This window comes from Tympanuchus pallidicinctus, unplaced genomic scaffold (assembly GCF_026119805.1).
Source record: "Tympanuchus pallidicinctus isolate F22 unplaced genomic scaffold, pur_lepc_1.0 scaffold9, whole genome shotgun sequence".
Taxonomy (NCBI): domain Eukaryota; kingdom Metazoa; phylum Chordata; class Aves; order Galliformes; family Phasianidae; genus Tympanuchus; species Tympanuchus pallidicinctus.
The window spans coordinates 9,972,239-9,999,010 of record NW_026294813.1 but is presented as its reverse complement, the minus strand read 5'-3'; the positions used below and the strand labels follow the sequence as shown (position 1 = coordinate 9,999,010).

The 26,772-nt window shown below is 40.0% G+C and overlaps 2 protein-coding genes across 4 annotated transcripts in view; one reads left to right on the top strand and one right to left on the bottom strand.

Moving 5' to 3' along the window:
• Nucleotides 1-494: 494 nt before the first annotated feature.
• PAIP1 (poly(A) binding protein interacting protein 1) lies at nt 495-23,942 on the bottom strand. Of its 3 annotated transcripts, XR_008203207.1 has the most exons (12): nt 23,610-23,942; nt 22,356-22,531; nt 19,149-19,337; nt 16,495-16,607; nt 14,584-14,695; nt 11,838-11,963; nt 10,363-10,469; nt 9,204-9,321; nt 9,022-9,076; nt 8,304-8,397; nt 1,890-4,102; nt 495-1,753 (listed from the first exon to the last, which is right to left on the bottom strand). XR_008203207.1 is itself a non-coding variant. In XM_052670372.1 (11 exons), exons 1-11 carry the CDS (start codon nt 23,833-23,835, stop codon nt 4,009-4,011), a joined length of 1,410 nt encoding a protein of 469 aa, XP_052526332.1. In that variant the 5' UTR covers nt 23,836-23,942; the 3' UTR covers nt 495-4,008. The 3 variants fall into 3 exon arrangements, 2 of the variants coding, with proteins under 2 accessions (XP_052526332.1, XP_052526333.1); XM_052670372.1 differs by having other exon boundaries at nt 495-4,102; XM_052670373.1 differs by lacking the exon at nt 23,610-23,942 and adding an exon at nt 23,100-23,238 and having other exon boundaries at nt 495-4,102.
• Nucleotides 23,943-26,521: 2,579 nt separating this feature from the next.
• The window catches only part of NNT (nicotinamide nucleotide transhydrogenase), a 43,643-nt gene continuing 43,392 nt past the window's right edge, over nt 26,522-26,772 (top strand). Inside the window, exon 1 of the mRNA XM_052670324.1 lies at nt 26,522-26,598. The gene's annotated coding sequence lies outside the window, so the exon portion shown is untranslated. The remainder of the gene's footprint in view (nt 26,599-26,772) is intronic.

Below are 26,772 nucleotides of genomic sequence, written 5' to 3'. Positions count from 1 at the left end.
TGGGGCTGTTCAGTCTGGGGATAAGGAGGCTGAGGGGAGACCTTATTGCTCTCTTCTAATACCTGAAAGGAGCTTACAGCAAGAGTGAGGTTAGTCTCTTCTCACTGGTGACAGGTGACAGGATGAGGGGAAATGGCCTCAAGTTGCACCAGGGTAAGTTTAGGTTGGATATCAGGAAACACTTCTTTACAGAAAGGGTTGTTAAGCACTGGAATGGGCTCCGAGGGAGGTGGTTGAATCACCATCCCTGGATGTGTTTAAAAACCATTTGGATGTGGTCCTCAAGACATGATTTAGCAGAGGGTTGTTAGTTAGGGTAATATGGTGAGGTCATGGCTGGAATCAATCTTTAAAGTCTTTTCCAACATGAGTGATTCTATGATTCTATGACAGGACAAGGGGAAATAGTTTCAAACTAAAAGTGGGAAGATAGTTGATTTAAAGCAAACAAGTGTAAAATTTGATAGAACTGGATTATAGTTCAGAAATGCATATTCTAGTTTTGGTTAGTCTTTATTCAGGTTTTATCTGTTAAAAATACAAGTAATGGTACATCTCTTATATTTTAAAATATTGGAGAATTTATGCTGGCGTAGTTTTTTGCTGGCAACTACAGTGCTAGGGTCACAACTCAAAACTTGGTAACTGTGGAAGTGCGTCAAGCAGACTGAAGTAGGTAGACATGGCATCAGCAATTCAGGAAGTACAAATATGCAGTATCATTCTTGATTTTTGGCTGGAACATCATTTTTGAAAATCTGTATCAACTGGAAGGATCTATGGCTGAGATGATTTGAACTATAATTGTGTCAAAGAGAAGCAAAGTTGCAAATTTGAGTTATTACTAATTCAGTGAGTGAGTTCTGTGTAGGAAGGAGAGAAAGGCAGAACATGATGATATGGAAATACCAGTCCCAAGAGAAATAAAAATAACTAACAATGCAGAACAAGTGACAGTGAAGCTCAGTGCCACAATGGATGTCACTTGAAAATAATCCTAACTGTGCATAATCATAGGCACCTGTCCTACTTGATCCAGACTTCTTTCTGTAGCACTACAATTACTCTTAAAAGCAAAATTCAAAAGCTTAGTGATATTTTCCTAATTAAAGTAGACCAATAGCAAAAGTTCTTAGCAGAAAGAAATTGCTGAGAAAGTTTCTGAATATGAAACTTATTCACAGCAGATGGCATGCAAAGCAACGTGTCCTGCAGCCCTGCGTTAAATGACTTTAAGCAATGTGAGATCTAGTACTAAACGCTTTCTCTCAATCACAAAAATCACTCTTTGCCAAGAGTTGTGCATATATTGTGCATACTTTTTGTGGCGTGAAGTTAATCAGTTGGTCACAAGAACAATTCAGATTCCATGAACATTTCTTGTTGGAACTGTACGTAAAAAGTTGGCTTTGCTTCTCTCTTCAAGTTTCCATGCTACCATTAACTTCGTTGGCTTAGCACTGTGCCACAAAGAAAGCATCTCTTTAAAGAATTGTTCACCTGCAAGTTGATGTTTAGAAGCTTATAGATAAAAAGCACTTTTACACAGTACACTACTAATTTGTAAATGTTGAAGCATAGGTGAAATCATCCTTAAACATCTGGAGGCTCACCTCTATGATACATAGAAGAGCTGCTGGCTGTTAAAAACTGGTCAGATAAGCAGCAAATGGTGACTGTTGCAAAGCAAAGCCCATTTCCTTCTTCTGCACCCTTACATCTCATTCCATTGTCAGTAATTTGTATTAGACTCCTGTGAGATTTAAGATAAGCACGAAAGACTGTTGTATTCTCATGGTAAACACAATATTGTCTTCCTTACTGAGTAAAGGAGACTTAAAGCCAGTTTTTCCTTACTGTAGTAAAGCTGTTCTAAAGCTCTCACAAACCTTGTGTACGTAGAATCTCCACTACCTTGAATGAAAGTCCCAATATTCAGCTCTCATTATTTTTCCTGGAAAAACAGAAAAAGCCTATTTTGTAAGTATTGATCTGGATTGCCTAAAATATACAGTTCCTAATTCACATTTTTATACAAGATGACTTAGGGTATTTTCTTAATTACATGTGAGACACGTACATCAGCTTGTACAGATAGTGTATGTATCCTGGTTTTCATAAAAACATGCTGCTCAAGAGGTGCACATTTGAACATGTAAGGCAGAGTCCCCTGAAGAAGCTCTTAATTTACTGTAATGAATTTTGCAAATCCCTCTTCCTTTGTCATGCTACTGAGAATTTCCATTTTCAGAAATATGTTTTACACAAGAAATCTGCTTGTAAAGTCGTAAGAAGACTGACCTACATGTGAATTGAAATTTTTAAAGAAAATTACGCACAATCTAATGTCAGAGAATGCACGTGTTAAGTATCTTCATCTGAAAATAATTTAATTTACACGTTTCTGCTTCTTGGGTTTTCATCTAAAGACTCTGAAATGTTAATACAGATCTGCTGACCGCTACTATCCTTCTATAAATTTTGCATCCTCTCTGCAGCAGCTACTTTAAAGAAAAAGAGGACTTTTGCAGGTAGGAGAAATACAGAGGAATCAAAAATTTTTTTTCTTTTTTTAAGCAAAAAGGCAAAACAGTGAAAATATAACAAAGGAAACAAAGCTAGTTAAATTTTATTTTCCAAAACTCCAACCTAAATGAATGTTCAATAAACACCCAGAAAACAGTGCTCACTGTATTAGCAGACGCACAAGTCATTTAACCAAACGTATTACAGTGAAATATTAACAGAATTATTTACATGCATATTTACAACAACAAGTTCTTTACAGTAGCTACTGTTTAGGATTTTTTTTTTTTTTTTTTTTTTTGTGTGTGTGTATTTGTGTAGTAAGGGATTCTACTTAGTCTAACCAGAAACAGATAACAAGAAACAGTACAACTGAGTTTGGCAACAAGAGCAACAATGGAATTTATAGACTAACATGATTATATTGAGTCAAAAAAGAGCAGTCAGTTTCAGAACGTTAACATTTATGAAATACATGAACATACTCAAACTACAAAATTAAGACAACTTATATAAAATAATTAGAAGGATGGAGAAAATTACAAGTGTTGCCAGAAGGTTAGACATGTTAGATACATTCAAAAATATATCGAGCACTGCACATACTCTTGAGGAGCACTGGTTCAACCATAACTATTCATGTAGTCTTGAAGAACACGGCAAATTTAAAGAATATTTAAAGGATAGTTTTTGCTCGTAAAAGTTAGAAATAAGCTTATCTGAACCACAGATCTTGAAAGCACCTGACTTATAAAATACAGCTTAGTTTTTCACAATATCCCCATATTTCATGTTAATGTGTCCAGACTTCACACAAAAGGGTAGAGGAAAGAGGGAAGAAACAAAGCAAAAAAAAAAAAAAAAAAAAAAAAAAAAGAAGTGTGTATATATATATATGATTATATATAGATATCCCCACAAAACAACCCACAAGACACAAAATCTTCACAAACTACTTCTCATGATTCCATGATTGAAATCTACAGAGATAATCTGTATTTGGATCATACTCTCCTTAGCAATAAAAAAAGCAACAAAACAAACAAAAACAACAAAAAAAGGATAGCTTGCATGTGATAAAAGAGATGGGAGAGTTCTACTGCATATTAGAAGCAAGCAATTAAAAGATCAAATTGTTCTTTCCTTTCTCCCACAAGAGAAATTTCATGGGACAGTTCCGCTTTAGTTAAAATTTAATTTCCATTACGATATTTTTAAGTTGAATTTTTATTGCAGCCAAAACATTGTCCGTATACCTGTACATAAAATAAACTATGATATATACACAACATTTTAAGATACAGGGCATGTGATTACAATTTTTGGCAGATTCTGTTTAACAAAAGGGAAACTGTATCTTCAATTGTTGGAGAAACTTAACTTCCTTATTTTGGTACAAATGTTTCAATTTATGCATCCCCTTACACTCTAACCATACCTAAACTGCTTTAGCAAACATATTTAATATTTATGTGTAACTTCTCACTGTTTTCTCCCATGTTCAGATTCTAGACAGAATTTTTCATACGCTTCTTCAATTTCTGGATCCATCTCATCATCAATGTCATCAAAGTATCTATAAAAAAACACAACACCAAAAGTAAACTTAAGTAAACAGTTTCAGCAACAGTATGTTGGTGAAATATTCATATAGACGTCAAGAACAAAACAGACCTTTACAGTAGTTGTTAACTGTAACATTAATTAAAAGGGGATGAAGAGGAAAAAAAAGCAATGGCATGGAGAGTAAAAACCTCTAAGTAGCACAGGTACAAATCATTACAGTGTTTGACACCATTTTAGATCATATCATGTTCCTACTAGGTTAAAGAAGTATCTTGGATGACAGACAAAGTGGATAATACAATGTAAAACAACTTTCTTCCAAAATTTCACAATGAATTTGTGCTAATCTTTTTGAAAAAAGGTTAATTAGCATCACCTTCAGTTAGTCAACGTCCTAGTTCAAACACTGCATCAATTATCATGTTTGCACATGAGCTGGAAGAAGTTATTATATGGAAAACCTATACTCCAAATTGCTAATACACATAAGAAGGCATTCATCAATTCATCAATTCATCTCTTTTGTATTTGTATTATAGTACCTTTTATTAAATCATATCCTGCCCGTTTTTTTTTCTTCTTCAGGAAAGACCTGTTATACTTAGGTCAGAGAAAGTCTGGATTCCGTTAATAGTAATAAGTATTGCAGAGAGTGAAGACTACCACAGAGTTTCGAAACAGCACTGAAAACAGATGGGGTTCACTTAACAGCTTTCTACTCCCCACAGCTAGCAGAAAGACCATGGAACACAGTCTCCTGGAAGATACGTGAAGGTACATGTGAGCTGAGGAGGTGACCTGAGACAGCCAGCACAGCTTCATCAAGGGCAGATCATGCCTGATCAATGTGGTGGCCTTCTATAATCACAGCATCAGCTGACAAAGCAAGGGCAACTGACACTGCCTCCCTAGACTTCTGTAAGGCATTTGACATGGTCCTACAAGATACCCTTATCTCTAAATTGGGAAGAGATGGATTTGAATGGTAGGTTATCCAGTGGAAAATGAACTGATGGGACGGTCATAGCCAGAAGGCTGTGCTCAATGGCTCTCCAGGTGGAGGCCAGAAATGAGTGGTCTCCCTCAGTTAACTCCTTGGGAGTGGTGCTCTTCAGCATCTTGATCAGTTACACACACAGTGGGTTTCTGTGCGAGTCTGCAGATGAATCACAGAAACACCAAGGTTGGAAAAGACCTACGAGATCATGCAGTCCAACCATCCACCTATCACCAGTAGTACTCACTAAACCATATCCCTGAACACAACATCCAAATGTTCCTTAAGGAATAGCTGTCATTCAAAAGGACCTTGACAAGCTTGAGAAGTAGAGTTTGATGCAGCTGAGTGCCAAGCGTTGCACTTGGGTCAGGGCAATCCCAGACATGTACAGCCTGGAAGAAGAACTAACTGATAGTAGCCCTGCAGAGACAGGCTTGGGGGTTCTAGAGGACAGAAAAAGGGATACAAACCAGCATTGCATGCTTGCAGCTGGAAAGCCAGCTGTATCCTGAGCTGCATTGAGGAGCTTGAGTGAGCCCTCAAGTAATTTGCAGATAACACCAAGTTGTAAGGAAGTATTAATGTGCCTGCACTTACAAAGACCTACAGAGGGATCTTGAAAGGCTGGACTGATGAGCTGAGGCCAACTGTGTGAGGTTCAACAAGATCAATTTCCAGGTCCTACTCTTTGGTCACAACAATACCATGCATGACAACAGGCTCAGAGCAGAGTGGCTGGAAGACTGCAGAGGAAAAGGTCCTGGGAGTATTAATCAGCAGACAGCAGAACATGAGCCGGCAGTGTGCCCAGGTGGCCAATGGCATCCTCTCTGCAATACTGATTATTATGAATGGAAATACAGTAGTCAGGAGTAAGGAGGTGATCATTTCTCTGTACTTGGCAATAGTGAGGCTACACCTTGAGTACTGCATTCAGTTTTGGGCTCCTAACTACAAGAAAGATATTAGGGCCTGGGAAAGAATTCTTCTGAGTGCTCAGGCAGTGGAACTGGCTTCCCAGGAAGTCTTCCCAACCTTCTGCTGTCCCTGGAGGTTTTCAAAAGCAGGGTAGCTGTTGCTACTGGGGGACATGTTTTAACAGGCATGATGGTGAGGGAATGATTATTGGACTAGATGATCTTAGTGGTCTTTTCCAACCTAGTGGTTCTATGAAAGAGATTCTGTGAAAAGAGAGGTCAGCAGAGGGAGGTGATTATCCCCTTCCAGTCTGCCCTTGTGAGGCCCCACCCACAGTACTATGTTCAGGCCTGGGGCCCTCAGAACAAGAAGTATGTGGAGCTGTTGGAGCACATCCAGAGGAGGCCATAAGGATGATCAGATGGCTGGAGTACCTGTCCTATAAAAAAAGTTAAGGCAGGTGGACTTGTTCAGCTTGAAGGATAGGCAGCTTCAGGGAGACCATATTGCTCAAAAGGGAGCATATAAACAGGAGGAAGACCAACTTTTTACAAGCTTTGATGGTGGCAGAACAAGAGGAGATGGTTTTAAACTAAAATGATAGAGATTTACATTAGACAGTATAAGAAAATCCTTTACTTGGAGGGTGGTGAGGCCCTGGAACAGGCTGCCAGAGAAGTTTTGAATGCTCCATCCCTGGAGGAGTTAACGGCCAGGTTGGTTGGGACCCTGGGCAGCTGGAGGTACTGGATGGCAACCCTGCCTAAGGCAGAGGAATTGGAACTAGTTTAAGGTCCCTTCCGACCCAAGTCATTCTGTGTATGATAGAATGGGAATGTAATTCTTAAAAAGTCAGCAGCTAATGACTCTCAGTAAGTGTGCAATTGTTTGAAGTTATTATCTTCTGTGCATGAGTTCCAACGAAGGCAATCACATATCCTCCTAGAATCATAGAATGGCCTGAGTTGAAAAGGAATCACAAAGACCATCTAGTTTCAACCCCCTGCTGTTTGGTTGGCGAAACCACCAGACCAGGCTGCCCAGAGCCACATCCAGCCTGGCCTCTTATCTGTACTAGGGCCAGAAATGTTAGGTTTCACACAAAATCATGGTAACTGTCAGGGAAATATATAAAAAAAATAATTTCTTGAGCACTGCCTTAAATAATCAGTCCTGTTTCTCGTGTAGTGTAGATGCACAGAGACCCCATTTACTGCATGAAAGCTGCAAGAAATAGCTGACAGAAGATCAATACTATACAATTGCATAAGCTTTTCTTAAGCTTTCAGCAAAGAATGTTCTGAAGTCAGTTCTCATAAAGGCTGAGACAGTCTTCCACATTCAGATACACTTTTTTTTGTTTTAAAGTGCTATCTGTCTTCATTTTGCATTTAATTTGATCTTACAAGCACAATCTGTTCAAATAGATATTTTTACTTCAATATTAGCCTGTTGTTTTCTGATGGCATCTCTAATTTATGTTCACCCATAATTTCTGCAAGTACCTTTAGCTAGCTTCCATCCAAGTCTTTTAATTTACTAAGAAAAATATTGATCTAGGCCAGAGCTCTTATCAAACATGAAGCCAGCACTGACAATACTTTCTAGATTCAAATTTCTTTCAACAATATGATCACAAAGCTCAACCTTTAGACCCTGTTCTCTAAACTCTATTTTAGACCCTGTTCTTTCTAGTGGCTTCCAATTAGGTTCTTATAAACCAATATCGGAAAATCAGACTATATTCTCATCTACTGCTTCCTCCTTTGCTATGAGGTTGCTTTTTGTGTTTTACAAAAATACTTAACAGCCATGGGGGAATACAATTTATGCTTAAGAGAATATACAATATTTATGCTTAAGAGAATATACAATACTGGGGAATACAATTTATGCTTAAGAGAAAAACCTAGCAACCTACCCTGTGAAAGGCTGACTATTGTCATAATCTCTGGCTATGACATACACACAACTCAGTATATGCCAACTCAGGCTGCCTCACAATGCTTGAAGCTCAGGTGCTTCACTTTTTTTAATGCTGAAAAAAACACAAACTTTGCACCTGTTCAGAAATAACTGAAACTTCATTACAATATTCAGAAGGATAAATACTTGTTTTGAACTTGTGTGATTATAATCCAACATATACCATAACAAATATTTAACTTCTACTGTAGGTTTGAGCAATAGTTATTATTTAATTTTTGTCAAGATGGCATTCTTAAGTTTGCAGTAAGAACAACTACTATCTAGAAAGTTATCTTTAAGGAAGTTATTCTAGAAGTATACATACAGATCTCCAGCTCCAGATAAATCTGTTCCATTCTCTTCATAATCTGGGAACCAGTCCTCTCTTTCAAGCAGCTCTTGGTATTCTTCTTGGTAATCTGACATAGTAAAAAACCAGACGGAGATGTATACAGTGAGATTAGTCCCCTAAATTAACAATTATCTACACAGTTTGAAAGTAGGTTATTTAATGAAACCATAAATGGAATGAAACAGTAGGAAAAAAAAAATAGTACAGCGTTTTTTCAAGACATCAGCCAAACTCCAAGAATAATATCCATCATCCCACAGAACTGTAAAGGTAATCACAGATACCTTCATCTCAAATGACACCATACTATGCTGCATCCAGATGTTACAAAACAAATGCTAGGCAGTAAGGGTCATATTTTAGTGAACTGATGATCTAGAAGATCTTTTCCAATCCAGCAATGATTCCATGATTCTAACAGTGTATAAAACTAAGTTTCCTGGCCTTGAAAAGAGACCAAGTGCTGAGGAATACTTTGAACTAAAATACATATCCTTAATTTCAAATATCTTCATTTTCTAAATCCTGAGTAAGGGATGTTTTGCACAATTCAAAGCCAGAAATTCATACATAATTTTGTCTTTTAAATTTCAAGAGTTTCAGATGTTTTACAAAGAACTTCATGTGTACTTAGGCAACATTACAATTAATTACAACTTATTAAAGAAAGTATACGTTAAACAGGATGTACCTGGATCTGCTGCAGTGAAAGGAATGCCATCAGAAGTGTAAAATGTTGGCTCATTCTAAGGATAAAGTTACAGAGAAAATCACATACATTCAAAGAAGCAGTTGTTTCAAGTTTTTAGCGATACAGATGTCTATGAATCAAATTAAATTCATATAAATTAAGGAACTGAAGTACATTCTTACCATAAAATAGTTTGGGTCATTTTCAGGGGTAGCTTCTGTATGCGAAGAAGTTCCAAGAACTCTACCCCAGTTACTTGATCGCAGTTCTACTAGTTTCAGAAGCATATGCTTCACATCTCTGGTAATACCAAACAGGAACACCATAGAAGTTAGAATGTTCTCTTGCTAAGCAAGGAAATTGGCATCTGTTATCCTACGAATGCTAGATGGATACCTCACAGAATAAGCTCCAAAAATAACCAAAAATTTGTTCCAACCTACAGGTAACTTTGAGTCTTTCCCCCATTCCCCGCTCCGCCTCCCCTGGCAAATCTGAATGCTCTGTGTGTCAGTTAAGAGATACTCACTCTCTCCACTTCCTCTGTGTTGATGTAGGGAGTCCATGTTATATAGAAACTGCTATAGTTTTTCTCAATATAACAAATCTGCAGCACAACTAGAGTAACACATCTTCTTGTAAAAGGTTAGTATAGTAGGGAGAACAGAGAGGAGGGTGGGTGATATTCAAACATCCAGTTTATGCTTCTGAATTTAGCTCCCTACTTCAAACTGAAATTCTGTACTCAATGGGGCAAAATTAAGGTCTTCAATATATTATCACCTCTCCTTACTTCCCTAAAATAAAAGAAGTTGCTTTCTTCTTTGAAGAAATTTCACAGAGAAGAGTTCTTACTGAGAGAGGAAAGAAAGTATCTTCAGTTGTTTCCTCTACTTTCTGCAGCTTGTAGTAATTCCTTGCCAAAAAGGTATGTTCAAAAAGGAAAAAAAAAACCCATACAACTGTATTCCATTTTGCACCTTCAATTACAGTGATTTAAATACCATATTTAAGGCTTAAATTCTGGTTTAAAAGTATGAACAAGGAGATATTATCATCATTACACTGATACTTGCTTTTAAAGCCTAAAGCACTTAAGAGAGAGAATAAATGTTGTTAACCACATCTATTCAGATAGAGAATAAAAACAAAAAAAATCCCAAGACTATCAGTTGAAAAATACTACATACTAGATACAAAGTTACCCAAAAGGACCTCAATTTTAGTGAACAAAAGTTTTGTAGTGAAGGCATGTTTTGGACATGTTCAGTACTCCTGAGGATTTTCAAGCTTTTCTGTTTAGTGAAGCAAACAGAACAAGGAACAAATTTATCTTTTCACCTGCTACAGTTTGCATCCAATACAACATTTTCAATTCTCTGAATCACTTCAGTCATATCATCCTTTCCTTTTTCTTTCCAAGCATCTTCTAAAACTGAGCCTGTCAACTAAAGACAAGGGATGAGTACAACTTTTTAAAAGGCAAATTACAGAAAACTTTAAGAAACTGTCAATATAATAAGTTCTGTAACATTCAGATAATAAAGTAGGATTTGATATATGATAGAACATTTTGCTGAAAAAAACAAACAACCCCCCCCCTCCCCCCCAAGAAAACGAAAGTGATAGATCTTCTCAGTATTTTTAAAACAGAAAGCATGCCCCAAACCCTACAATTTATTGAAATTGATTACTGTTTTCTCCCACAACAAAAGTGGCAAAAGACCTGAAGGGATTGCTTACCCTTTTGCTTCAATTCTATTGCTCTTGTATATGGTCCTGCATTTTAATACTTTTGAATAGTATATAGCTTTCTTTTATTTGCTCAAGCTTATAATGGTATTAATGAAAAAAGTGCACTCCATGTTACTGACAATGTAAGCCATAAAAGCCCATACAGATTTCCTCTCATTTTATGTAACTGACAATGTAAAGCATAAAAGCCCGTACACATTTCCTCTATTGCAGTTTTGTTTCCCTCATCACTCTCAAAGCTGAGATACATCTATTATCTCAGAAATAAAATGCTTTAAGCAAACATTTCCTTATCTATCGGGGATTTTAAAAGTAATATTCTTCCACTTATCCAAAACCACTCCATTTTCTCTTCCCAACCTTCAAGCACTTAAAAAAAGGAAGCAAAGACTTCCATAAAACATGCTGCATTCACTCTATGCATTATAGAAGCTCAATCCACTGACTTCATGCAATGCTCATTTCTCTTTTGAGGCATTCAGCTCAAGCATTCACAGGGCATGGAAAAACATCACAGCAAGGATACCCAAAAACTACACTTGCTTAACTCCACTGATGTTTATGCTGAATAGGAAACTAACCTTCTCCTTTCACCCAACCAATTCTGAACTTCTACTTACCCATGATTACAAATCTCTCTATATCACATCACTGGTCTGTAAAACAAATTGTGATATGATACTTCTGCTAGCCTAGATCTCAAATCTGTTACCAAGGAATACATTTGGCCTCTGGCATGAAGAAATAGGTTTTCTCTTGACTTTTCTTTCACTTTCATGTTTTTTTTTTTTCTCCTATCTTTTCCCCTCTCCACTCCAGCCCCCACTCGGATTCAGCAGCAGGAACCATAGATGACCAGATGTCATTCTCTTTGCTTCCCATTATATGTACTGATGTACTCTGTTTTTTACTTACCCCAGATGAAGAAAAATCAAAGCATTCTAATATTTGTATTTCAACTACAGTATGATGCACACACAGTTACATAAAGAAACAGTGCAGATGAATTTTGTCCTCACTTGTGAAATTCCTTTTTTTTTTTCATTTAAAACTACTCTCACCTTCAGCAGCTTCACAGCACATATCAAATTACTGTCCACAGGGTTAGAGAAAAGCGCATTTAGTAATTCTCGAAGGCCTTCTTGAAGAATTTCTGCTCGTGTTACCTGTCCCTTTGTTCCCTTAATCTGCAAGACATTAATAACATACTTAAAAAACTTAAGCTTCAGAAATTAATTTAGTTATATTTTCTCTCCTAAATTCTGCGTGATTAACATAGTTAATTACTTGGTAATTAATTGCAGTTTAACTCTTCAGCTGGAAGAATTCACCAACTAGCGCAACTATTTTAGAACACAGGCTGAAAGATATTCTTACAAATCTAACCTAAGCATAAGAATGCATTTCTAGCTTTCTCTTTTTTGTTACTAAATTGCTGAGAAAAAATGCAAGATGCCTGGCAAATAGTCTGTATCATCCCAAACTCTTGGAGTAGGCCAGTCAGCCTCACCTCTGTCCCTGGAAAGGTGATGGGACAGCTTGTATTGGATGTCATCTCCAGACAACTGGAAGAAGAGGAGGTTATCAGGAGTAGTCAGCATGGGTTCACCAGGGGGAGGTCGTGCTTGACCAACCTGGTAGCCTTCTATGATGTTGTCTCTGGCTGGGTGGATGGGGGGAGAGCAGTGGATGTAGTCTACCTTGATTTCAGCAAGGCATTTGATACTGTCCCCCACAACATCCTTATAGCAAAGCTGAGGAAGTGTGGGATAGGTGAGTGGACAGTGAGATGGGTTGAGAACAGGCTGACTGGCAGAGCACAGAGGGTCGTCATTGGTGGTGCAGAGTCCGGTTGGAGGCCTGTAACTAGCAGTGTTCCTCAGGGGTCTGTGCTGGGTCTGGTCTTGTTCAACATCTTCATCAATGACCTTGATGAGGGGATAGTGGCCACCCTCAGCAAGTTTGCTGATGATACAAAGTTGGGAGGATTGGCTGACATGCCTGAAGGCCGTGCTGCCATTCAGCAAGACCTGGACAGACTGGAGAGCTGGGCAGAAAAAAACCAGATGAGGTTTAACAAAAGCAAGTGTAGAGTCTTGCATCTGGGGAGGAATAATTCCATGCACCAGTACAGGTTGGGGGATGAGCTGCTGGAGGGCAGCTCTGTGGAGAGGAACCTGGGTGTGCTGGTGGATGACAGGTTGGCCATGAGCCAGCAGTGTGCCCTTGTGGCCAAAAAGGCCAATGGCTTACTGGAGTGCATTAAAAAGAGCATGGCCAGCAGGTCGAAGGAGGTGATCCTCCCCCTCTACTCTGCCCTGGTAAGGCCTCATCTGGAGTACTGCATCCAGTTCTGGGCTCCCCAGTACAAAAAAGACAGGGATCTCTTGGAAAGAGTCCAGCGGAGGGCCACAAAGATGGTGAGGGGCCTGGAGCATCTCTCCTATGAGGAAAGGCTGAGTGAACTGGGTCTGTTCAGCCTTGAGAAAAGGAGACTGAGAGGGGACCTGATCCAGGTCTATAAATATCTGAGGTGTGGGGGGCAGAATGGTGAGGCCGGACTCTTTTCAGTGGTGAGTGGAGACAGGACAAGGGGAAACGGCTGGAAACTGCAGCATAGGAAGTTCTGCACAAATGTGCGCAAGAACTTCTTTACAGTGAGGTGACGGAGCACTGGAACAGGCTGCCCAGGGAGGTGGTGGAGTCTCCTTCTCTGGAGATGTTCCAGACCTGCCTGGATGCCGACCTGGTGTAGGGAACCTGGTGTAGGGAACCTGCTTTGGCAGGGGGTTGGACACGATGATCTCTGGAGGTCCCTTCCAACCCCTACAATTCTGTGATTCTGTGACTCTGTGAATCTCAGGTTCTTCCTACAGCTGTAATAACTTACTTCTGTAAGGCATTCTTCATGTATTTTAAAATTGTAGAAAAGTGTTTGAAATTAAGAGGGGTAACTCCACAAAACTGGACAGCTCCTTCTTCCCTCATACTTCCTGTAAAGATTCCTTTTTTACTTCCAGAAACCAAAAAGTACATTTCAAAGCCCACTTATGTACAAAAATGGAAGAGTTGGAGAATTGCTTTCTTTTCTCATGATAGAAGAACATTTTTATCTCATTAGATTATATCTTTGAAATACTCCAGTAAAAAAACCTACAAAACTGTCAAGCATATTACAAAAGTTGGTGACTGCTGAACTCACAGGTATAAGAGTCAAGTAAGGTTATCTTGTACAAAAAAATGGAATGTATGCACTACAGATAGAAAAAACGGGTCTAAAGAAAAGGCTAGGTGTTTCATGTATAAGCCAAGGATTCAAACCTTAAAAAGAAATCCCATTAAAGGTCTCAATTTCTAATTGCTTATTTTGAAATCTCCCATCCCTTCTTCAAGCATTTAGTAGCTCCAGCTAGTGGCCAAATCTGCTTTTGATAGATTTTAACATCTGAGGGTTTTGCAAGAGGAAGGAAAATATCAAAAATCTTCACTACAATTTTTCCAAAAAAAAAGTGGGTATGACCAGGCAAGTTTTAGGAAAGGTAGTCTGTCATTGGTTCTTTTAATGAACTCTTATGCTTTTTTTAAAAAAGGCATCTTTATATGCTTTTTTCTTTTAATGATCCTGTCCATTTTTGCTTGTTTCTTTGTCAGATAAAATGTTCTAAATGTTTTGGCTTATTCACTTCTACATAAAGAAGCAACGAAAGCCAACACAAACCATACCTCAAATGATGCCTTTCATTTCAGTATTTGCTTAGACACAACAAAATTAATGAAGAACCATGTGAAAAATAACTTTCTTCCTACCTCTAGGTTAAGGTAAAGTTCACCTAAGAACAATACAAAGGCATGAAATTGTTTTTGAGTAGCTTCATCTCCTTTTGCAGCTTCATCTCTATTTTCAAACTCTGCTCGACACCTGAAAACATTAAACAAAATCATATAGCTATCGTCTGTAAGCATCCCAACACATACAATATGCTACTGATCTAGTACAGTGCTAAGAACTTGTGAACTGTGTTAAAACTGTTCCATGTTGAATCTTGGAAAGCATGATCTGTGAAGGAAATGAGAGGACTTCACAAAGGCAAAGTGCTTTTTGTCCTCAGTAAATAAATATGATGACATGACTGTGGTTTCAAACACTGAGATATTGAAGACAAAAATACACCTAATACAATATGAATGCAAGTTTAACACAGGTATCTAAATGTTAACAGAAATACAGGAGGTACTGAAATGCTTCTTCCCATTTTAGGTAGAGCTCACATCGCCACGTATGTCTTTACACTTGATAAATTCTTTATGCCACAATTTTAAATGACAGCTACGCATAACTTAGTTATAACTGGCAGTGTAAGCTGAATACATTTAACAGCATTTATAACTAGAGGTAATATGGCAGTGACACAGTATTTTAGTCTTCAACCAGCGTGTCAAGGGTTGTGCTATTTTACACAGCAGTTTGAAACCAGTTCAGAATGAAAGGAAAACAAGACAATCTCAAACATATTCTCAATATCTACACACTGAGATTAAGAAATGGACTGGGAAATGTTTGAGAAATCCAAACAATTTTAGGAGTTGAGATATCACATCTTACGTACAAATTTGGACTGAGAAAATGTATTCATGTAGTTAGCCTTTTTATCCTCACTCCATCCCAATTTCACACATAGTAGATGCAAAAGCATAAGGAACCTCAAATTTGCATTTTTAGGATGCTAATTTTATCACTGGGTTGGTTTTAAAACCAATAATCACTATTGCTAGGGATTTCCTTCATTCATTCAAGAAACAATTCCAACTGTTCAATTAAAAGACAAGATAAAAATGATGATTTGTAGTGTCACTACGAAGGAGAAAAGCTTATTTCCTTTGCAACAAGGACAACAACAGAGTATTTTCAGCTTTTCCATAAGGTACTGTTTCCGATTCCAAAAATTCATTTTGATGATCTTTTAAGCTTACCATGCTTTTGCTTGTAAGTATCCACGTACTAAGTGAAACTTTTAAAGTAAGCCTTATGCTTAAAAAGCCAAAAGTCCTTAAAGAAAAAAGGATTGTTTTTAAACACTCCTGAAGTAAAATGTATTAATCCTTCAAATGTCATACGCTAAGACTTTAAAGGAGACACAGTCATTTAAAAGATGTTGCATCATGCGATCTACGAAGTCTAATCACTGAACTGTAATCCCCCACATTTCTGAAAATTGTGGATCGTTCTGCATTTTATGCATCTATTTGGTGTGATAAAGTGATTTGGCTGATCAATGAACACAGCAAAAGCAACTTAGACGATCAGTGAAAAATCTTTACACAGCAAGTTCAGCCACATAAGTAATTCAAGAAAAAAAAAAACACAAGTCCCAGTAAGAGTCAAAGAACAAGGACAGGACAAAGAAAGTCAGTATACTATGTGAATTTTTAGGATACTTTTGAAGTTGACTAGCTTTCAAATTCACTCTATAATTTGGTACTGAGTTCAGAAGAGACTATAGAGCCTGAACTGAATCCTGTTTTTGTATTAAAACAATAAAATGTGCATATATTCAATATCCAGTATGCACCTCTGCCGTAATAGCTCTCAATTTAAAATCCTTCTGTTTTGAATACATACTTCTTTGGATGCTAACTTAACAGTTACATACAAAAGACGACGACACACAATCCAGCCACAGGAAGTAATAGATGTTAAAAGGACACACTGATGCTCACCTTTTAAGTAACAACTGTCGGAAGTTCCCACTTTGTGGACTAATGGTTAGACAGTGAGATAAATAGTTACATAACCTTGCTCCCATGTAGGAAAAGTTTGGGACAGATGTGGCCTTTCAAAATAAAAGTGAATAAACAATTATTTGTACAGGTAATGATTAGGTTGTGAGGAAATACCTTTAAAATAATTTTAGAAAATGCTGTTTAACAACAGTTGGACCACTGAGAAGTAGAAGATTAATTATTATTTGGCACATTAATTTTCAACACTCTGCTATGCGCATTTCAGAACACAAATATTCACTATAGGTGATTCTGTAGCTTTTTGCCTCGAGTATTCAACTCTACTTTTCCACTGTAACCTATCCCTTAGTGTCTAAAAGTGTCTAAAACTTACTTACAAACTGTTCATAAAAAAAGGTAAAATAAATCCAAAGAGTGCATTAAGACTTCTTCAGGGACATGCACTTTTTCAAAGAGCAAGGACTGATTAAACAAAAATAATCCCACACAGATGCAGTTTCAGAGCTATCTGTTCCAGAATCTACATTTGGCAGTAGAGTATGCTTAGGGAAAGAGTACAACATGACAAGGAATGTTATATACGTAAATGAATTAGGAAGAACAGAGGGAAGTAGATGATTAATCTTTATAGATTGCGAGATACCTGACCCTCAAAAGAAGGGAGAACATCACAGGATTTCTTTGTTTTTTTCCTCCTCCTTCATTTTAGCCTTTTTCTTAAATAGACCTACTATCTACAGATCTTCTCAACTGGATTTAATTTAGTATCACTGAAGCAGATACTTACAAATGCACTTTGGCAATGTAGTAAGAATTTTGTGATAAGCTGGACTAGTATTGAAACATACAATAAAAAACCACTGAGATGAATTTCACTTCCCGCATAAACTTATGTTGCAGATTGTTACACTCCAATTTTCAGCTGACGAAGCAACAGCCAACTACAATACCAGGCCTCTTAAACTAGGAGATGAGGTGACAAAATTAGAGATTTGCATTAAATGTGAGTCAGTTTATTTAATGTATACAAATGTTTGCTATTTAGATGAATTCTGTTTTTCTTTTTTTTCTTTCAGTAAAATTATACTGAATACTTCTGTTGTTTATTCACTGTCCTCCAGGTACTCAAATAAAGGATGAGAAAAAGACACTGCCAAACACAGCACTCATTTGGCAGTTGTATAATAAGAAACTGTATGATAGTAAGAAACTCAAGACTGAGTCCTGTATGAGAACCAACCAGTCATGCAGCCTCTACATAGTCCATAGTATTTCAGATAAAAATTCTGCAAGTATCTGCACTTAGATGAGGAATATAAGAGTTGCTCATGTTCTTCAAGTGTTTGAAAGCAATCAACTCAGCAAGGTGGGAGACATCCAGTGTAATTAATAGCAAGCCCAAGTGTGACTGCATTCTCTGTAGCAATCCCAAATGACAGGAACAACAGTTCATTTGATTGGATTCAACTGATTCAACTGTTCTCTCCAATGGCTTCCCCAATTAGTGCAGAGTTCAGTTTAAGGTCTGTGTCCTCATTTCCATGGCCTGGGAATTATGGGACTGGACCTAGTTACTATTAGATCAACAGTGAAATCAAAGCCTGTGAGTAAAAACATATTTCCTGAAGAGTGATATATACAGAGGTGACTAGTTAGTTAAAATTTCAAGGAATTAAAAGTATCTAAGCATTATGAACAATATTAATTGTCCCCCTCTACTCAGCTCTTGTGAGGCCTCATCTGCAGTACTGCATACAGGCTTGGGGCCCCCCGTACAGGAAAGACGTGGAGCTCTTGGAGCGAGTCCAGAGGAGGGCCACTAAGATGATCAGAGGGATGGAGCAGCTCTCCTGTGAGGAAAGGTTGAGGGAACTGGGCTTGTTTAACTTGGAGAAGGCTCCAGGGAGAACTCATTGTGCATTCCAGTACTTGAAGGGAGCGTATAAACAGAGGGGGAACAACTGTTGACATGGATTGACAGTGATATGAAAAGGGGAATGCTTTTAAACTGGAAATGGGAGATCTAGGTTAGATATTAGAATGAAATTTTTCAGACAGTGATGACACACTGGAACAGGTTGCCCAAGGAGGTTGTGAATGCCCCATCCCTGGAAGCATTCAAGGCCAGGCTGGATGTGGCTCTGGCAGTCTGGTCTGGTGTTGGCAACCCACATTAGCACATAACAGGGGGGCTGAAACTAGATGATCTTTGCGGTCCTTTTCGACCCAGACCATTCTATGATTCTATGAATATATTCTGCAGGAAAGAATCAAAACACTTTACTCATACATGGCTTAAGAGTTACTTTGATACCTGCTATGCAAATACAGCAAAGATGACTCCTTTAATTAAGTGCCGCAACTGCAATTTAGCATGTAACCTGGAAGATTAGGATACACCATAAAGGCAACTGAGAAACTGTAAATTTATCAATGAGTCAAACATCCTACACTTGAGCTATCATTACAGCATATCCAGCAAAATCTTGCACTGCATGTCGCAGGCCAAAGAGAGACTGAAAACCATTAAAATGCTACAGATACAATTACATAACAAATTTATGCATATCTTGGACACTAAGTAACAAAAGGCATCCAATCCATGATATCAAGTAGAATACACAGGCTACCTGCTGATAGATGAGATCAACAAGCTCTTGCAAAGCTTCATCTGTAACGACCCAGCCATTCAGCGTTTCAGCAAACTGTTCTATTTCAGTTTCAAAACAACCTGGTTGCTCAGTGAGATGGTTTAGGAAGCCTTGTACATATTCTGCCAAAGTCAGATAGCCACCATATCCATCTTCAAAGGAAGAATCCTATAGCAATGAAAAAACATAATATTTAATATGAACCTAGAGTTGTTACACTTGCCAACTCCAGAAGCAACCATACAGCCCTTAGTTACCAGTAACTCCTGATGCTGGGCATGAGTGATAGCAGTTCTTACTACCTGGTTCACAAACATTTTTAGAGAGTATAAACCTCAGTACTTCAGAAAGCTTCAGTAGTGCTATGAGAAGAACTAAGTAACATGCTTTTACAGAGACTAGGGTCTCTCAGACAAGCATGCCAACAGACTAAAAAAAGACATAAGGAATAACACAAAACAAAGAACAACCAAATTACACGGTTTGCTATAATGGATGTAAGATCAACAAGCTAAGGAGTCAGTATACCTTCTAAGAATAGAAACTACCTAATTGAGACCTCAAAACCTTTCTTCCTGTGTACACATACTGTGCTGCAGATAAATGAACTGTAGAAGGAAAAGTAACTGGAAATTGGAAACAAAATATTTTGCACTTACAGAGAGTGCCACTGTGCTCCAAAATAAGCAAGAGAGGGAGAAAATGCAGAAATATAATAAATACAGTATAGTATTCCTATGCATAAACTTAGGCCAGGAAAACTGATTTTCTAAAGCTAGTTAAGCTGCATTTTTTTTGGCAACGGATCAAAGATAAATAGTTCTGTTTCATGTCTTCTTAAGTGGTATTGCATTAATTTGCAGTTACTGAGTTAAAAAGCAGACAGTAAACACACCTGCTCCCTAAAGAAAGAAGGAGCAAGCACAATAATACTTAACCAATGTTTATGCTCTCAGTGATGAAACAGAAGACTGCTAATTTTGTTCGCTAAAAAATGAATGCAGCATTTTAATACAGTTACGAATGATTACAGTGCAAGTACATGAGAGGAACAGCATAGGAAGAATGTATTTTGTGATGTAACTCACTAGTAATAACATATACTTTAAAAACTGAACAGATTTAGTTCAGTAACTTCTAGATGTAAGTCACATTTCTTACTGGCAGACTTTAAGGTTTAACAGAGAATACAGCACCACATACTATATCAACTAAATGAAAATAAAGCAAATTCCTCTTGGTTATTTTTAAATAACCAAGAAGGCAAACAGAAGGCTGTACACTTATTTACACATTCATTACAAATTTATGCTTCAAAGCCCTGAAAGTCAAATAGAAGCTTTCCATTAATTTCAGTGATTTCTCAGTCTAATTCCTTCCCTTTATGTTATTATTCACAATGAAAAAGGATGCGCAACTAATCCAAAAATCAGCAGTTTGCCTCTCTTCTATTAGGAGTCAGTTCATAAACTTAAAGAACTAACAATGCACAAGCTAGGCAGACGGCAAATAACCCTCTGATTTACATAACTTTAAAAATCAGGAAGTCGATAGGGAAGATCCATTAGCCAAACCTGCTCTCAGGCTGTTTCAACTAGTAGGCCAAATGCCGTTTTCCCATACGTAACATGTATTCACAACATTTCCATTCAGACAATTACAATTTATCATTGTTTTGATTTCTCTTCAGACTTTTTAGGAATAAGCCTTTTCTCCTTCAGATTATATACATATATCAAGCTTACAACAAAGTTAGTGAAAAATTAAGTATAAGAAATGTTGCATGTACAAGATCGCATATTTGAGTTGTTTGTATGAGGTGAAGGGGCACAGAAGCATCACCTAACTGGAGACAAACAGAATGACTGAATTTTATATAGACACACATAGCTATTACCATAATTTACTAAAACACAAGAAATCAACAGATTATTCTTAAGTTAACACATAATAGCAAAAGCACTGTGTACTTTATAAGAGGAATGTGAATTTTCAGGTCTAGAAACTCCTGGGAACATTACAAAGGTGATTTGTAATTTGAATTGTATTAATTCTAGTTCAAAGAAATCAAAGTTTCTCAAAACTTTGTTTTGATTTCAATTTTAAAACTCGTGAGTAAAACCTGCGCAGAAACAAGGTGCTCTAAACTTACATGTTACTGCAGATTAACTCAGTTTATGAAGTTAATTCAGTACAAAAGATCACTATTCCATGCACAGTATACACTGATTAGGGTTCCTGCAACATATCAAACATATTCAAATAAGCAGTCTAGGTTCTGCTAGGATTTTGAAGTTATTTTTATTAAAAGCTGGATCACTTATAATATATTCCCACAACACAGCAATGAGGAGCTCCCACATGCCTACATGCTTTTGCAGAATAGCTGAAAAGCAACACTGCCGGCCCCAGGAGTTTGCAATTATACACATGCAAATGCATGACAATTTAAATGGCATTTATTTTTGGGTCCTGAAACTGAAATGTAGTATTCACAGAAAATATGCAATGTACTGGGGCAATGTAATACTCTTTCCCTTGTCTCAGCCATTAAGTGAAGAGCGCTGTGTTGGCTTTTTGCTTACAGTTGTATATTGGCCATAAGCTTGTACTATCCAGGGGAGCCACTTTATTCAGTAAGCTGGCAAAGCAGGTAATATCAAGCAACATGATTTTGCTCATAAGAAAAAAAAGAATTGAAAACACCTAACTCCATGCTTAGTATCCAACGTAAGTTTTTTTTTCCTATTAGTTACTCAAAATCTAGTCTCAGTGTAGTTGCTTATTATCACATCACTGTTTTCGTATATTTTTAAAGTTTAAATTAAGCCTTCATCTCTGCTTCAAACACTTGAGAAATCTGCATAAAAGCACAAGCAAGCTTTTACTTAAAAAACACTGTAGACATAAATGCAATGCAGACTCCACAAAGATAGCTTATTCAGATGTTTCTGGAGTCAATGTCTGGTGTAATCAACAAGGAATGTGGTTATCTACTGCAAACTTCAGAAAAACACCCCACACTAACTCATGTACACCACAATACCCACCATCACTATCACTACCTTGACTCCGGAGGTTATCATCTGAATTTCTGGAATTTTTTTAGGCAAATGTAGCCTTGAAGATATCAAGAAGGCATAGAAGTAAATTGCAATAAGCTAAGAACAGAAGATTAACACTTACTGCCAAGTTCTGATTGAAGTTTGGGTTGTATCCTGATGGATAAAACTCAGGTGCTTTAACTGACAACTTTGACATTGCCACAGGAGTCACAGCCACCTGAGGTTTTGCCATTTCTGGTCCAGCAGTAGGAACTGAAACTCGTGATCCAGACGGGATTCTTGTCTGTTGCAGGTGCTCTGGAAAGGTTTCATTAACAGCTTCTCTCAGACATTGCTTGATTGCTGTGTGCTCCCACATAATATGCAACTTTTTCAACCTTGAATATACTTGGAGTACATACTTGCAAGCATACTTAATCTTACTTAGATATTTTTATTGCTTTTCTGAAAAATAGGTTAAGTTTTCAATTTTGGAAACTGATGCCTTTTCACATTACACTCTGATTTCACGTGACAGTGACAAAAAAAGAAAAGCAAATAAAAAGAGGGACGACCCCCTCCCTCGCAAACACATTTTCTGAGCGCTAACAAGAAACCAGTAAATCTACTTCTGGTATGTCTGCTTTCCTAGTGGATTTTTCAAAGCTTCTAAATGAAAAAGAAAGATTTCAAAGATCAATAAACAGCAGACAACACTAATTTTTAGCACATTCCTCAAAGCTATTATGTCCTTCTTATAAATAATTTGCAAAAACAAAACAAAACAAACGCATAAAAATCATATTTTTTAAAACCATATTTTTGCTCATTTCCAGATGTGCAAATTAGAATAGCTCCCAAGTTTATTGAAAAGGAAATCTGATACCTGGACCTTAAAAGTTAACCAATCAACAATGCCTCGGACTGCATTTGCCTTGGGTTTATGTTTTCTCAAACCTGTAGGCCGGAGTTCAGACTTCTTCGATGCAAGGAAGGATGAGACCATCTGCGGTCGGATTAATAGACGGATAACACGCACGCACAGATGTGCGCGCACAAAAGGGGGGCAGGGGGCGTCGTGCAGACTACGATGCAGCATTACGCCTTTCCCCGGGTGCAGGCCCACAACCCAGAAACGCGACAGGGGCCGAGAGGTGCAGGGACAGGCCCCCTCCCGGCCCGGACTCGCCAGGAGCTCGGGCCGCGGAAAGCAGGCCCTCAGCTCAGGCCGCGCCGTTCTGCTGGCCGAGCCGGGCCGAGCAGCGGGGCGGGGGAAGCCCCGGTCTCGGCGGGACGGGGAAGAGGGGCGAGTGCGGCCCGCCAGGGCTTGGCTCCCGGCTCCCGCGGCGCCGAGGTCGGGGGCGGGGGCCCGTCGCGCGGCGCGGCGGCCCGGTACCTGCGCTTCCAGTGCCCAGCGGCGCCGTCCTCGGAGGCCGCAGGGGCTCCTGCTGGGGGAGGAAGCCGCTCGTTTTGTTCTGCTGCTGATCGACCGCGCCGGGGCCGTGCGAACCACCGCCTCCGGGGCAGGCCCCGCCGCTGCTCTCCGACGCGCCGGCGAGAACGCTACCTCCGCGGCCCCGACCTCGACCGGCACCGGGAGCTCGGTCGAAATTCTCGGCCATACTCGGCCCGGGACGCTCAAGCGCTTCGAACGGGGCGGGGATGCGAGCCGGAGCGGCGCGGCGCCGGGTCCCGCCTAGCCGCGGCCCAAGCCCTCCACTTTCAGTTTCACCCCGCCCGCAGCGCCCTCTGCCGGCCGCCAGCAGGCCGCACGTCGCCATAGCGACCCCAGCGCCGCCGCGGCGCCGCCCCGCAGCAAGTAGCAGCGCGCCGAGAATGGCGCCGCCTGGCGGCCGGCCGCCTCGCCCGGCACAGCGCTCTGGCGTGGGGCGGGCAGCCGGCCCAGCGCGAGGCTGACCGCCGCCGGCCGACAAGTGCGGGTTTACTGTCGTAGCGGCTCGCACGGGGCGCTCCAGCAGCGCTCCGGAAATCTCGATTCAGAAATTATCGATTTCTATGACAGCGCAGCGGGAGGCAGTACGATAGCAAACCGCACCTGCAGGCGCCTCATTTGAAGCGTCACGCCACCACCTGCACAGATGGCTGTTTTCCTCGAAAATTGCGGCGTGGGGAAAAGCTGCAGGCTGAACTGGAAGGTAGAATTTAGCCAACAGTTAGGCCTCCAGTGTGACAATAAAACCGTGTTGGTGAATGGTGAATTTCTGTGTATAATTTCTACATCAGATGTGACAACAAACAAGTTTAGTTTTACAGCCTTCAATGCCAGCAAGAACTCACTCTACAAGACAGGCTATGTAATGCATTTTTCTTATATTATCTCACTAACTGCAAATGATTCAATTCACACACCCCTATTTTTGTTCAGAATTCTGCTGTGTTTGCTCTGTGATTTTTGCACTCAGGGAGAGCAGTTGCACTGGGCTGTCCAGCACATGCCGCCGCTGGCAGCCCAGCAGTGTTTGTAGTTTGGTTCCCAGAACAGCCTGACCCTGACCTTCCCACCTGGTGTTTCCAAAGCCCAATCCAAAGGTTCACATGCTGGTTCCAGCTCAGGTGATGATTCATAAAGATGGAAAATATGTGAGCCCGTATGAAAACCTGTAGGAAATCAAAATAGCACTGTCCCGTTTTCAAAATATAATTACTGTGACATCTCAGACGGTATGTCCCTGTTTATTGTTACACCTTACTATTTTGAATGTAGGTTATAGAGTATAAAGCACAGTTAAGATATATTATTTCCCCAAGGTATGTACTGGACTGATTTTTGTCAAGACAAACTTGGCCAGATAGTGAAGGTGACACATTTACAATTAATTGGGTACATGGAAAAGCTGACCCTATGCAACTACTGCTGAAAGTGAAGTCTGACAAAGAAATCAATCTAAACTGAACAACTGAAACCAGAACAAGTATTGGAAGTTTTGATTTTTCAAAGCATTAGACTTCACTTTTGTAAATAACTGACAAAAGCAGACGTGAGCAGAATTGCCAAACTTTTCAAGAAAAAAAAAAAAGCTACTAAAATAACTAAGTTTATTCAGTGCTTTTTTTTTTTTTTTTTTTTTTTTTTTTGTTTTGTTTTGTTTTGTTTTCTTTTTCTGTTTGTTTTTCAGTCCTAGTTTTAAGGTCTGTGTGTGACTTCTGGTCACAGTTGGAAATCTGGGAAGAGAGAAAAGCTTAGATCAATGTGAAAAGAGAAGTCAGACTCTCAATCTTTGGTTTCAGAATGCAGAGGCTTTAAGAAACATAATAGTACAGGCACCACCACTGTTCAATGCACCCATCTTTCAGTAAAGCAAATCTCATGAATTAAGATGTGTATCCATGAGGAATTAAGCTCCTTGGGTTATCATTACTATGCCAGACAACTTTTTACCTTTGGTCACAAACGTGAGTTCTTTACACTTAACAGACATTCCCTTCACTTTACTATAAGGAGTGTTTGACAGCTACTTACACTGCAGAGCAAAATGTAATCTCAGATTCATCTTTCCTTTACAGACACAACCAAAATCTGCGTCAGAGTGAGTGGGAATCCAAGTTTTCATCCCAAAGCAGGAATCTTAAAAAAACCCCCAGAAAACTAAAAAACAAAACTGATAATAATGAAAGCCAAAACTGTAATTTCCGGATACTACCCGTAATCGTCAGCCTCTTTAAGCAGTGCCCACAGTTCCACCTGCGTGTCCCAGGCTGGGCGCACCAACCGCGTTGCAACTCCCTGTCCTGGAGCGCCCAGCCGCGCCGTGGCAGCCTCACACGGAGCTCCGCAGGTCTGCACGGACCTGCTGTTTTTTTGTTTTTCTTTTTTTTTGACGTTATTTCTAATTAGGGAGAAGATGGGGCACTCGCTCTTTGGTTTTAAAGAAGGACTGGCTTCAATAACTGGCATGACAGTGATCCCCAGGAAGTGACACCCGTGAGGTACCTCGCCGCCGCCGCGGTCAGCAGGGCCCAAGACACAGAGGGCGCAGCAGCACGTAAGATGAGCTCTAAAAGGATTTTTTTCACAGAAACGTGTTTATAAACAGCCGGCCCAACGGCCACCCCGGGGCCACCGCCACGTCCTGCAGGCTTCTCCTCAGCGCCGGGCGGGGCGGGGCGGGGCGGGGCGGGGCGCGGCGCGGCGCGCGCGCCCTTGAACGCCTCACCGCCGCCCCGCGCCCGACTTCAGCGCGGTCACGTGACACACGCCCCGTCCGCGCGCGAGGCCGGGTCCACCGCGTGACTGGCTCCCGCGTTCCCCTCGCTCCTTCCGGGTCGTCCCCCCGACCCCCGCTCCGCCTTCTCCGGGCCCGCTGCGCCGCCTCACCCCAAGGTCGGTCAGTGCCGCGGCGGGGCCGGCGCCGGCGGCACGGCCGGTGGGTGCGGAGCGGAGGAGCTGAGGCCGGGAACGGCGCCGCGAGACCTCCGCTTCGTTCCCGCGAGGAGCGTGGGCGGTGTGGGAGGAGGCGGTGCGCTCCCGTAGTCGAGGAAGGGCAGCGGGAGCGGGAGGAGATCGGGAGGAAGGCCGTGACTGGCGGGCTGGGGGCGCG

What these genes read in the sequence shown, in the direction of transcription:
- PAIP1 (XM_052670372.1), bottom strand. Translation starts at nt 23,835, where the DNA reads ATGGCCGAGAATTTCGACCGAGCTCCCGGTGCCGGTCGAGGTCGGGGC. An exon ending in ATGACCCAAACTATTTTATG is followed by an intron (nt 9,077 to 9,203) that starts GTAAGAATGTAC and finishes CTTTATCCTTAG; the next exon opens with AATGAGCCAACATTTTACAC. An exon ending in TTATCTGGAGCTGGAGATCT is followed by an intron (nt 4,103 to 8,303) that starts GTATGTATACTT and finishes GTTTTTTTATAG; the next exon opens with ATACTTTGATGACATTGATG.